Here is a 14,239-nt window from a genome sequence, read left to right as displayed (position 1 = left end):
AAGTTCCATCATTTTAGCGGTTGTAAACGTGCCTGTGCCAATTTCATTGTCTTCGTCAGCACCATCAAACTTGAATTCGTCTGGGTCCTTACCTTCGTCAATGAGAGCTTCTCTCAGACGTGCTACTAGTACTTCTTTGTTGCAACTTGTGACCAGGCTTCGTTTCTGTAGTTCTTCTCGTAGTTGAACTACGTTCAACCCACACAGTTTTGACATCGTGTTCTTTTTCTACGAGTAGTAATTCGCTGGTCGAAGATCTCACTTCTGACACCAATGTTATAATACTCGCTATCGTAACCGATTTACGGGTTCAAATCCTCGATTGAATAAAATATTCCAAACAGTTATTAAACTTTATTTACAGAAGAAATCAACTATTATAGTTTATGAGAAAGCTTTAAATTAATTAACAAACTGTTTCATAGCAGTGTGTGTCTGTCAATATCAAATTTGAACATTATAAATATCCAGTATTTTATGAAAACTCTATTTTGTAATTAAGTAATATGATGTGTAGAAAATAATAATAAAACTTCATGTTTCATTTAAGATGTGCTTTTTTTTAAAATACGGATTCGTTTTGTTTCTTTTAAAATTATTTTATACAAAAGATTAGGTCTTATTTATCGATTAAGGCAGGCAGTGCGAAGTCTGCCGGGTAATCTAGTATATATATATATATATATATATATATATATATATATATATATATATATATATATATATATATATATATATATATATATATATATATATATATATATATATAATATATATATATATATATATATATATATATATATATATATATATATATATATATATATATATATATATATATATATATATATATATATATATATATATATATAAGTATATAATATATACAATACATACAAAGACACATTGAATTAAAAATTTCCAGGACAACACAAATAATTGTTGAATAATTTCATATGTATATTGTAATCAGTAACTCTATAAACAAGTGGAGCAATAGAGAATAAGTATTTGAGTAAAGCAAATAGAATTAGTTCAGAAAATTAAAAACGCATCCACCACTTTAAAGGATACATTGAACTATTGTATCACATCGGGTCGTCCGTCCGTGTTCGTTTTTTCTCTGTGACGTGTCGTTCTTTGTGCAGTCCGTCGTATATTATCAGAAAATATAAAAATCAGGTATGTCTGTTCAAATTTTTTCGTATTCTCGGATTGAGCTGAGTTCGTACTAACAAAGCTGTTGCATTTCTGTTTAATCCGAGATGGATATGAATGAGATATAAGGCGGACGGATTGCTGTTGGTGGCCATGTTCATGTTGCGCATTAAGAAAAATTTTAAACTTATTATATTATTCATTGTGATTAAATTAATTTTAATTTGACTTCATTTATCGCGCAAAAATTTTAAATTAAATTTAGCTATTCAAAAAAATAAAAATAGTAGTAAAGGAGTGTAAACGTAAGTAAAAGTAAGTAAAGAAATATTAAAAAATTGAAAGGTTTCTAATTAATTATAAATTTTAATTTCTGCAGCAGGTATGTCAGTTCAATGTGGTCTGAAGTTGGCTGGGCCTGCTCCCCAATTTTCTGGAACAGCTGTGGTTGATGGTCAGTTCAAGCAAATATCTCTTTCTGATTACAGAGGAAAATACGTTGTTTTGTTTTTTTACCCTCTTGATTTTACTTTTGTTTGCCCAACGGAAATCATTGCTTTTTCTGATCGTGTTAGTGAATTCAAAGCAATTGGTGCTGAGGTTATTGCATGCTCAATTGATAGTCAGTTCACTCATCTAGCTTGGTGAGTTAATTTTTTATTTTTAGTGATATCTAATGCTTATTTTATTAATTAAATAAATTTAATTAAGTGTTCTGAATTTTTGTAAACTTTAGGATTCAGACTGATCGTAAAAAAGGTGGACTTGGTGGACTGAACATTCCATTATTGTCTGACCTTAACAGAAACATTTCAAAAGCATATTGTGTTTACAATGAAGAATCTGGAGTAGATTTCAGGTTTCTGGAATTAACATTAATTTTTTTTCAACTTTTATTTATGTTGATGATCATTTCAATTTATTTTTTATTTCAGGGGACTGTTCATTATTGATGGCCACCAAAATCTCAGGCAAATCACAGTTAATGATTTGCCTGTTGGTAGGTCAGTTGATGAAACTCTTAGACTGGTGCAGGCTTTCCAATTTGTTGAAAAACATGGAGAAGGTGACAATTTTCAAGTCTTCTGTTTGCACAAAATATAATATATAATTGAACATTTTTTATTTAGTGTGCCCTGCCAATTGGAAACCTGGAGCTGCTACTATCAAGCCTGATCCTATGAAAAGCAAGGAATATTTTGAAAAAGTTTAACCTGTGACCTTGTTACAACACTCATGGAATTTGAGTTAAAAACATTCAGATAGCTTAGTTATAATAATTTTTTCAACAAAATGTTATGACATTTGTTTTTCAGATATTTGCTTGTATATAAAAGATTACTTCTTGGTTGCAGTTGATAGGCCATTGGGTGATCGAGTTTTTTTATCATATTTTTTTGGTTTGAAGAGTTAGGATTGCCAACAATAGAAAGATAGTTGAAGCCATATTGTGGTGATTATTGTGTTACATTCAAAATTTTTATGTCGATTTCGTTCGAGTTTAAAAGTAATCGACCTTGTTTTTGCTTTATAAGGCTATGTATGAAAAAATTTGAAGGAATCTGTATATGACGTTTGGCCACTTTTTTATCTAAAGTCAGACACCTACGCTTTTCTGGTTTTCTGTTCTATTTTTCATGGCAATTTTTATGAATTTTTGGAATTTAACTTTGCCTTCTTCATTAGTGCTGGATTGCTGGCAACGACATCAATCGTTTTGAGGTGTTCAGTGATGGCGTAAGCTGAGTATTTTGTCACATTGCTAACGCGAAGGATTTTCTTGCCAGAAAATTTTTGCCTGCAGTAATTTTCAAATCATTCGATGATCGCGAGCCGATAACTGTTGGTATCCTTCTAACCGTTGGTAAAATGCAGTAGTAATTTAGATGTCAGTTTAATTTTCACTCAAATTTAATTAATTCAAAATGCGTTTTATTTACAGTAGTAATTAAATCGTCAGTTTAATTGTTTCTCAAATTTAACTAATTCAATTTATTAATATTCTTGCAACCAACGTTATCATTGAGCCCAATCTATCTTTATTATTTACTTCGAAATTGTAATATAAGTGAACCAGAAACCCAGATTAGTTATAAAGATTGAGAAAGATCTCGATTAAATCGTCGTGTTTTAGCTGACTATTAGAGGACGTAGGTGGCTGGTCACGCTGTGGTCGGGCGAGTAACGATTTCGGGTGCGTTTCACGGAATGCTAATATCTTATTTAGGTTTCTGGTTTTCTCTTATTTGACGATTCTGCAGCTCATACTTTCACTTTTTTGGTTTTTAATTATTTATTTTCAAATATATTACATTGATATAATTGTGATTGTCCTACTATTATATATCTACTATTATATATATTCTTATTTGTTTTGTTCAATTTTATCTTCTAATTTTTTCGCTTTTATAATTGATTTGCCTTGGTGCAGCATCGCCGAAAGGGGGACAAATGCTTAGTGGTCCAGCGAGTTTTAACTTTTGAAAATATTATCATTAGAAAACGTGTAGCTATTATTCAAATATTTATGTTTGTTATGCTGGACTTAATTACAATCAGGTTAAACCTGTTGCGGTTGCGCTAATGTTTGAGAACACCGAACCAAAAAGAGCAGTGAGCGGGAGAAGAAAATAGTATCTGTTTGGGTAGGGTGGACACGTGTTTCGTTCCTACCGGGGACTCATCAGCAGCCCGAACACCTTACCGGCACCTTACCGGAATAGTTATCGCAGTTTCTTATATAGCCCACAGAAATCACTTCGTTAGCTCGTGGTGTTTTTATTTATTATTGAAGATTGTTAGTTTTTAGTCGTTAGAATTTTCAATCCGACCAACCTCAGGCATCAGTAAAATATAGATTGTCGTACTTGGTCTTATTTTATTATTTTTATATGGTATTTTCAAAACAATATTGTAGGCGCATAATAAAATTACCATCTCACTCAGTACTATCTTATGCTGAAATTAACAGAATTTTTTGAACGAGTCACACGACTAGAGAGTAAGTGACACGTCAAACTTCGGTTGAACCTTTCGTCTTCAGCTCTACTAATATAAAATTAAATAACTTTTTAAGATTAATATGAACATATGCCATAAGAGTGCACGAGATAAAGTGGATGATGATTTTAAAGTAAACGATTTCTATAAACTCACTGATGGTGTAATATCTTATTTAACGGGACGTTTTCCAATAGGTAGCTAGGAATATTAATTTTTTCAATTTTTTCAAGTTTCTCCAAAAATCGGAGAAACTGATCTGAAAAAGAAATGTTCTAATTTTTGCAAAAAATATGCAATGATGTAAGCAGGGATTTTAGTGAAGAAGTGAAATGACTGAAGTCAATTTATTCAGAGAGCACACAAAGTGAAAACCTTCATCCCATAAAACTGATAAATGAAAATTATTAGTTGAAGTTGGAATCTATATTCCCAAATATTTCAACATATTTAGTATCTTTTTTCTGGTTTCATACAGCCGCGTTGATTTAAAATCGTCGTGCTTGACAGGCCTCTCTCTTATAGCATTACAACGGCTCCAAGTTCAGTCACAGCGTCGTTAAACTTGACATGACCTCAGTTTTAAATTTATAATAATTTTTTCGTACAAGAATAAACAGCGCATTGTTATGACGGATATTTATTTATTCACAACAAAGTAAACAGTTAATAACGTGCTAATTAACTAAGATTAAGAGAATACATAAACTATTGGTTATTAATAGAAGAATAGAAGCAGAGTAGTTGGGATATAATAATAAGAAACTTGAAATTGCAGACGTCAATGTTTAATGAATGATGTTTGACACATTTGACACAAGTAATTTTCATTTTAAACTCATATATTTTAAACCCAGTCATGAATGGATAAGGAAGACATATAGGAAATGACTGTGATTTGTTAGATAAATGACAATTGATGACAAGTTGCTAAAATGACAATGACAAATCAATAAAAAAAAACCGTGGAAAATGTTCTCAAATATCAATAGAAAAATATTAAAACTCATAAGATGTGTATTTGGCTAGCTAAAAATAATAGTTAATAATTCAATGAATCAACCAACTATGAAGATGAAAATATATAATTTGATAATGGAATGCCCTTAGGAGGTTTAATAACTGAATATGCGGAGACCGAATAAGACTTTATGTCTTGTGGTGGCCACCGCAGGTATATATAAGAATAGTTAATGAAATAAAATAAGGAAAATAACTGAAGCAAAAAGATAATTGAAGATAAATAAGTAAATGTTTGTGTTATCCATATATAGACATATAAATATGTAAATGTTCGCTCAGTACATATATAAACATATAAATGTTTAACCATTCATAAAGACCATTCATCCGCATCATTTGTTCTAACGTATTCTTAATATAGTATTAGGTGGTGGAGTCGAGATCCAGTGTCAATAAAAAAGCACGGAATTTTGACTTGAAATGTTGTGGGCTTATGATGGCTCTTAAACTTTCACTAATAGTAAGCGTGGAAGCAAAGCCATGTGGGAACAAGTCAATAAGATTAGAGGCTCTGAGAAATCACTCAACACATTAACCGTACAGCATATTGATGCCAACACACTCAACACCCACTTAGCTTCCATGTCAACCGACCCATCCTACAAAATTCCACCAACAAAAGCAACAACAATCAATAGTCGTCAACATCATCAATTTACCCCATACTCCGTCCTGCACATGTTAACGAAGACTTGCCCATCCGGTACAGTCCAGACAGTCTACCAGCATGGTTTCTACAAATCATCGCTTCATTCATCTCCAGCACCTTATGTTCACTCTACAATCACTGCTTAATACACTCATTCATCCCATCACAATGGAAATCCAGCACAATCCATTCAATTCCTAAAACAAAATACCCGTCATCACCAAAAAATTATCGCCCCTTATCTATCACCCCTATACTCTCACAAACCACTATTACAAGATCAGTTTGCATTTTGCCCTACAGGTTCATCTACATCCGCCATCATCTCTCTTACTTCCACAATAACATCTTTCTTTAAAAATAATAATTATGTTCATCTTATTGCTCTCGACTTCTCTAAAGCTTTTGACACTCTCAATCACTTCTCACATCTCTTCCACTACCTGACAACATTTACAATATCATAATAAATTTTCTATCTGATAGGAGTCAGTCTATTTTTTTAGTTCTACTTTTTCATCTATTCTACCTATTAATTCTAGCGTAGTTCAAGGTTCTGTCCTTGGACCATCTACCTTAGGTAGAGTAGATGAAAGAGTAGAGCTAAAGAAAGTACAATGACTCCTATTAGATAGAAAATTTATTATGATATTGTAAATGTTGTCAGGTAAAGGAAGAGAGGCTAATTTATTTGAAAGAAGTGATTGAGAAGCGATATTATCTATGGTAATATATGTCAAAAGCTTTAGAAAAGTCGAGAGCAATAAGATGAACATTATTATTATTTTTAAGAAAAGATGATATCGTGGAAGTAAGAGAGATGATGGCGGATGTAGATGAACCTGTAGGACAAAATGCAAACTGATCTTGTAATAGTGGTTTGATGGATGGATGGTTGAAACATGGATAGATGAATGACCTAACGATGAATTTTTTTTCTACAATACGTGAATGTATGGGGGTGATAGATATTAGGCGATAATCTATTGGTGATGACGGGTATTTTGTTTAGGAATTGGATGAAATGTGCTGGATTTCCATTGTGATGGGATGAATGAATGCATTAAGAAGTGATTATAGAGTGAACTTAAGGTGCTGGAGATGAATGGAGCGATGATTTGTAGAAACCATGCTGGTAGACTGTCTGCACCTGTACCGGATGGACAGGCCTTCGTTAGCATGTGCAGGACGGAGTCTCACATCCGTTCTTACCTATTGGTCGCGACACCTCTATTTGCGTTTCTTGGTTACAATAATTGAGTTGTGTTATCTAAAACCTTATTCGGCAAGCTATATATAGGATAAAGATTGTCAGAAATGCGATTATAGATGAATATCACAGCATGTTCCGCGTTAGTTAGCTTCCTGTTTAATTTTTCGATTAAACAAATTAAACAAGAAGCTAACTAAAGTGGAACATGCTATGATTTTTATCAATAATATATAAATATATGCATACAACCATATATATAGAATAATATTATTAATAGAATAATATAGAACCATATATATATAGAGTATATACATTATATATATATATATATATATATATATGCAAATTTCATTGAAATTGTTTGCCCATTTTGCATTAATTAACTTCTTTATAAGACATTCAACGAGGCGGTATTGTTTGAGTTCATATTTATCTAAAATGGCAAACAATTTCAATGAAATTTGCATTTCTGAAAACCTCGTTCCTAAATATATATATATATATATATATATATATATATATATATATAGGGTTTAGACTATCATAAATACAATTATTTATAAAGATCACTGCGTTTTTGGCATATTCAACTTGTAGTTGAGTTTCTCAATTTTTCTAACGAGACTTTTATCATCTTGATGAAGTTTATTAAGGTGAAATAAAAAACTTTTAATATTTGACATTTTTGACAAAACATTATTAATAACGTTATTACCACAGAAAAGCTCTTTTCGGCATCAACTGTCATCATCAGTGTAGTTATATAGTATTGTTCCGTTTTTGTGTCTTTGTTTTTAAAGCGAATTTGATTGTAACTTAATTAGAATTAAAGTTATTCAGGTGTTTCTTTGCTGGAAGAATATTGGTATTATTTAGTTGAATATTTATTGCTGGTTTACCTTTATCGATGAAAATTGATTCTGCTATCTTCAATTTGAAGTATTCTCTGCTGTAATAAATTACTTAGGTGTTATTGTCTAAAATTTCCCTTGTTATAATAGTGTTATGTTGTTCCATTAGGTGGTCTTTTATTGTTCCATGTTGCTAAGAAGACTCACTATGCATAAGACGGAACAATACTGTATAACTACACTGATGATGATAGTTGATGCCGAAAAAAGCTGTTATTAATAATGTTTTGTCAAAAATGTCAAATATTAAAAGTTTTTTATTTAACCTTAATAAACTTCATCAAGATGATTAAAGTCTCGTTAGAAAAATTGAGAAACTTAACTAGAAGTTAAATAAACAGAGCGGATCTCAAGACTCATCTGTTTTCAAAATTCATTGGGGAGCGCTGTTGAACATCGCGGAAATAGTGCTTTACTAGCTAATTGATTGATTGAATGCCGAAAACGCAGTGATCTTTATAAATAATTATATTTTTACAATATTCTATATCAACAAAAAATAATTATATATATATATTGATTATTATATATTGATTATATATATATATATATATATATATATATATATGTGTGTGTGTGTGTGTGTGTGTGTGTGTATAGAACCATGATGTTTTGTCCCCTAAGCAAAGATATTGCATTTTTTGTAAATGTTTGGTTTTCTTTTTTTGCTTTCTTTGTCCATCGATCTATATTTGTCTTTATTTATCTCAACGTTTGTTTATCTTCTAAGTAATATAATGTTTGCAATGTGAGTTAGGTATGAGTTAAACTGATAAATTGCTAAAAAAAGTTTAAGATTTAGATTACCATTTTTGTGTTTTGAATATCGTCGGAGTAGTTTTTTAATTTATATTATATATATTTACTAAAATTATAATAATGGAAGATAATGACTATGATTCTCGAAATGAAGTGAATGAAAGCATTGAAAAAGAAGATTTTAACCATGAAACTTCCAATATGGGGGCACGGATGGAACCGGACCAAGAAGATAGTGTCGTGGTTTCAGAGGACGAGGGCAGCGACTGCAGCACCAATGCTACTGACGATACTAAGGAAGGCCATGATAATCAAAACCGAAAAGTTAATAAAGTGTTAAAAATGAGGTTTAAAAGGGTTAGTATTAAATCAATCAGGCAGATTGCAGAGAAGCTTCTTAACTTAATTAAGTCTTAACATAGCTTTATCTGTTCTGTTTTGTTGATGTTGGTTTAGTATTACTATTATGTATTATATTAAAGTTAAATAAAATTCTATTTTAATTTGATTATTAGCACCAGCTTGATAGAACTATTGTTGGGGGAGCACGTTTACTTTTTACATAAAGAAAACATGTTATAAATTTAGTTTGCAAAATGTTTTTCTATAGTTATAGTATGATATGAATTGACGTATTGTGTGGAAAGACAGTTTTCAGCAAAGGTATGCTGTTCTGACTATGATGTATGCAACTAATTTTGTGAGATATGCATGGAAGTGAGAGTACAAATAAGCTTAAAAGTGGACTTAGATTAATAAAAACAAAAATTAAAATGTTAATATTATATCATATACTTAGAATAATAAACATTTAATTTGGCACATTTAAAACAAAATAAATTGAAACAGAATAATAAAATATTTACAATGGAAATGTTTTTATAAAAACAAATTCACATTTTCGTGCTGTAACTGCTGTAATGATCGTGCATGGTAGGCAGGAAAGTATACTTTAATATTTATACAATATTCTATAAATTCTACTGAATGTTTGGCGTTAATATGCATATTAATAGAATTTATAGAATATTGTAAAAACTATGGTCTATTACCAACATTTAATATTTATATGTATTTTTAACATAACATGAATATAACATAACATAACAGGGTTTATAGTGGTTAAGTAGACTGGTGTTTGTGTGAGAGTTACTGCCAATTAATTTTTCCTAATATCCTAGTTCTCCAATCTTGATTTGAAAACTGTTTGTTGATCCACGGAAACTGTCTCGTCATTCAGTTCATTTCAGGTGTTTATCATCATGTCGCTAAAAAATCTTTGCTTGATTTGACCAACTGACTTCTTAAAGAGTTTGTATCTATGACTTTGTAGTCCTCCTCTAGCCTCTGGTTGAAAAAATCTGGTAAACGGCACATCCTCTTTTCCAGTAATCAGTTTGTTTGTCAGTATCATATCTCTTCTGCATCTTCTTTCTAAAGTAGTCACTTTCACATTTTCTCAATCTCTTTTTGTATTCAGTTTTTTAAAGACTTTTGATCATCTTTGTTGCTCTCTGCTGTACCTTCTCCAGAATGTCTTTATCTTTTTTTGTAAATTTGTACTCCACACCTGAACACAGTATTCCAGATGGGGGCGAACTAAAGTTTTATACAAATTTATAATTATCAACTTCTCCCTACTGGCCACTGTTCTTCTTATCCATGCTTTGGCCACTGCGATTGCACATTGTCTTGATGTTTTTGTGCTTGCGTGAATGGTGACTCCAAGGTCCTTTTCTTCCTTTGTTGATCGTATCTCCTGATTTTCCATTTGATATTGAAACCCCTCATTCTTTCTTTCCTTGTGCTTAACTTTACATTTATCTATATTAAAAAAAATTTGCCAGTTTTCAGACCATTTGCACAATTTTGCCAAATCTTGTTTTAACACTTCTGCATCTTCCACATTGTTGATCTTTGCACACCATTTCGTGTCATTGGCAAACTTTGATATTTTTGATATCACTGTCGTTGATATAAATAATGAATAGTGGAGGTCCCAACACAGAACCTTGAGAAACCCTACTTGTAACGTTAATCTAGGATATATTCATGCCTTTGATTTGCACTTGTTGTCGTCTGTTCTTAAGCCAGTTGGTAATCCATTAAAGCAGATTACCAGATATTCCACATGTGTGTAATTTCTTGACTAGTCATCTATGTGGTGTCTTTTCAAACGCTTTTGCAAAACCCAAATAGATTATATCTACGGAGTGTTTCACCTGTCTTGATGGATTCAAGGACTGCAGATTGTCTGTTCCTCGAGTTTTGTTTTCTTTGAGGGATTCTAGCATTTTCACCTTTTTAACACCATTTTTTAGTTTTTACTATTAACTTATTGTAAAAAATGGGATATTGTAAATATAAATATTTTAATTTTTAATTGCAGGGCATGAAACAGTACCTGATACACTGGGCTGATACAGACCCTACTTTGGATTCATGGCATTTTCTCAATGAGTCTTTTGAAGGTTTTCATAAAGAAGTAAAGAAGTTTGAAGATGAACGAAAAAAGTTACATTTAAAAGTAAGTTGCATGTGATGCAGCTGTATGAAGGGGCGAAGACAAAGGTGAGGGTCGGAAGGGGGATGTCGGACGCTTTTAGTGTTAAGGTAGGAGTGCATCAAGGATCAGTGTTATCACCGTTTTTGTTTGCAATTGTGATGGATGTTGTGTATGAAAACATAATAGAGGGGTTGTTATTTGAGATTTTATATGCAGATGATTTAGTCTTGAATTGCAGTTAAAATTTGACAGATGGAAAAGTGTTATAGAAAAGAAAGGGTTAAAAGTTAATATTGGAAAGACGAAGGCACTGAAAAAGGTGGAAGGCACGTTCAAATGTAAGAAATGTGTTCATGGTGTGATTAATAGGACGGACGCAAGGACGGGGTTGAGTGATGGTATTGAAAGAGTGGAAAGCTTTGTTTACTTAGGGGATAAGCTGAATGCGGATGGAGGATGTTTGAGCGCAGTTACGGCTAGAGTTCGTGTGGGATGGATGAAATTTAGGGAACTGGGTGGGGTATTGTGTGGAAAGAAATGGTCAGTGAAGATGAAAGGGAGGGTATATAAAGCATGTGTGAGAGCAGCGATGATATATGGTGGTGAAACTTGGGTGTTGAGGAGAGAGGAGGAAAGTGTACTGCAGAGGGCTGAAAGAGCTATGGTGAGGATGATGTGTGGGGTTAAAGTGAAGGATAGGAGGAGTAGTACAGAGCTGATGTCAATGATGGGACTGAATGAGGACATTGTGACATTGATAAGGAGATCGAGATTGCGGTGGTATGGACATGTGTTGAGAAGGGATGAAAGGGTCGGGATTAGGCGAGCGTTGGAGTTCGAGGTTGAAGGAGTGGTAGGAAGGGGTCGTCCGCGGTTGGGATGGAGAGAGCAGGTGGAGAAGGACAGGGTGAAAGCGGGGTTGCGTGATACTGAGGCGAGTGACAGATGTGGATGGAGTCGAGGGGTATTTCGGTTTCATCATAGGTAGCCAAACGGCAACCCCCGATCTCGGGGAAAATGCCGTCTAAACGTGTGTTGTTGTTGTTGTTGTTGAAGGTAATGGTGAGTGGGGAAGGTGGGGAGCGAGTGATAAATAAAATAGACCCCTGTGGGGTATGTGACAGGAGAGTGAAGGCTAACTCGGTATTGTGTATAGGATGTCAGAAGTGGGTGCATAAGAGATGTAGTGATGTAAGGAGGGCACTGAAAAAGGTGGAAGGCACGTTCAAATGTTCATGGTGTGATTAATAGGACGGACGCAAGGATGGGGTTGAGTGGTGGTATTGAAAGAGTGGAAAGCTTTGTTTATTTAGGGGTTAAGCTGATCGCGGATGAAGGATGTTTGAGCGCTGTTACGGCTAGAGTTCGTGTGGGTGGATGAGTTCGAGGTTGATAGGAGTGATAGGAAGGGGTCGTCCGCGATTGGGATGGAGAGAGCAGGTGGAGAAGGACAGAGTGAAAGCGGGGTTGCGTGATACTGAGGCGAGTGACAGATGTGAATGGCGTCGAGGGGTATTTCGGTTTCATCATAGGTAGCCAAACGGCAACCCCCGACCCGATCTCGGGGAAAATGTCGTCTAAACGTGTGTTGTTGTTGTCATGTTCTGTAAAAATGCCACAGAAATGCGTAATTTGCTTGAAATTTGTTACAACAAATGTGTTTCATCAACTAGTTCTTCTAAATTACAGTTTCAGAAACCAATAAATGGCAAAAAAGACAAATAGACAACAGTTTTTTTTAAATGGGAAGAGAAACAAACTTCTGTACGTTTTGTAGGTAGTAAATGGTGATAAAACTTCTTAAGAATGCATCTGCACGTAGTAATATTGTGCACAAAAACAAAACTGAGTGTTCTAGATGAGGGGAAGAATTTCATTTTAAGGAATTTGTGAAATGCCAAATTTTATGATGATTTACTGCAGTGCCACAACAAGTGTGATAAATGCACTAAATTTATTGGAAAGTATGATTGGTGCCTATCCATTTAAGCACGAAATATTTAAGCTAAATAAATTTGAATAGCTGATACTGTTTGTAACATTGATAATATTACTAAAACCAGTACTAACTGACTACGCTATTAACACGGAATTATATAAATTGGATTGAGTCTGTCAGTTAGATAGACTTTTTTGATAGCATACAATTTCAAATGGACCATCCAGGGTTCAACATTCAAATTTGGACTAAGATGCCATAGATCCTAAATATCTTCTATTCTTATTTTCCACCAAAATCTGTTCTGTCATTCATTCATTTCTTGTTAAGTATTTTTTAAACCAAGCTAAAGAAAAACAAGAATAGCTAAAGAAAAACAAGAATAGTATTGAATGCAAAATAGACTGGGTCATCACCATAAATTACAATGTAGGCATGCTGGATGTTGGAAAATTGGTATAAATTTATTTGGGGCTAATGAAATTAGGATTGGGACTAATCTATTTTATCTTTTTATGTGACTATCACTTATTTTGATTCACATTCTTGGCAATTATTCTTCGGTAAATTCATTTTTTGTGAAATCTTGAAATGAAGCACTTTGATAGAACAACATTTACTGCAAAGGTGATTTTTAAGCATATGGAAAACGGTTACTGCCTGTAAAGCCCACACGATTTGACTATGCTTTGCTTCTTTTAACGCTTGGCCTTTTTATATAAAAGAGCCAAAATTTATTTCCACCTTTAATATTATACATTCTGTTTTTTTTATTTTTCAATTCGGTTTTATTATTAATTATGAAAAATAACTAACTTTTTCGATTTGAGGGAATTGGTCAATCATCAGATACCATTGAGAAACCTGCGGGCAAAGCATTGTCGTCATCAAAGCAGGTGAAACGTGCAAAACATAGTTGGTATTATTTATCGAGTAGTGAGGATGAGGACTGCATGCTTAAGGACAACTTCTGGAAGAACCTTGATGAAGGCCTCTATTGTTTTTAATCACTTGAATTAATCGTTCAATAAAATATCAATAATTTGTTTCTAAAACATTGTTGTATAATATAAATTGAAAT

At 32.9% G+C, this 14,239-nt stretch overlaps 2 protein-coding genes across 2 annotated transcripts; both read left to right on the top strand.

The window, feature by feature from the left end:
* Positions 1–1,542: 1,542 nt before the first annotated feature.
* On the top strand, positions 1,543–2,371 carry HELRODRAFT_67713 (hypothetical protein; the record flags this gene model as incomplete). The annotated part of the gene is made up of 4 exons (XM_009026879.1): positions 1,543–1,802; positions 1,895–2,017; positions 2,094–2,224; positions 2,289–2,371. The coding sequence occupies 4 exons, from the start codon at positions 1,543–1,545 to the stop codon at positions 2,369–2,371; spliced, it is 597 nt and encodes a 198-aa protein (XP_009025127.1).
* Positions 2,372–5,661: 3,290 nt separating this feature from the next.
* HELRODRAFT_163900 (hypothetical protein) lies at positions 5,662–14,165 on the top strand (the record flags this gene model as incomplete). Its single annotated transcript, XM_009027637.1, has 4 exons — positions 5,662–5,911; positions 8,841–9,070; positions 11,103–11,240; positions 13,989–14,165. The coding sequence occupies 4 exons, from the start codon at positions 5,662–5,664 to the stop codon at positions 14,163–14,165; spliced, it is 795 nt and encodes a 264-aa protein (XP_009025885.1).
* Between the last annotated feature and the right edge of the window lie 74 nt (positions 14,166–14,239).

This window comes from Helobdella robusta (assembly GCF_000326865.2).
Source record: "Helobdella robusta unplaced genomic scaffold HELROscaffold_5, whole genome shotgun sequence".
NCBI lineage: Eukaryota > Metazoa > Annelida > Clitellata > Rhynchobdellida > Glossiphoniidae > Helobdella > Helobdella robusta.
The sequence above is the reverse complement of the archived record's forward strand: the minus strand, read 5'-3'. Positions and strand labels throughout refer to the sequence as shown.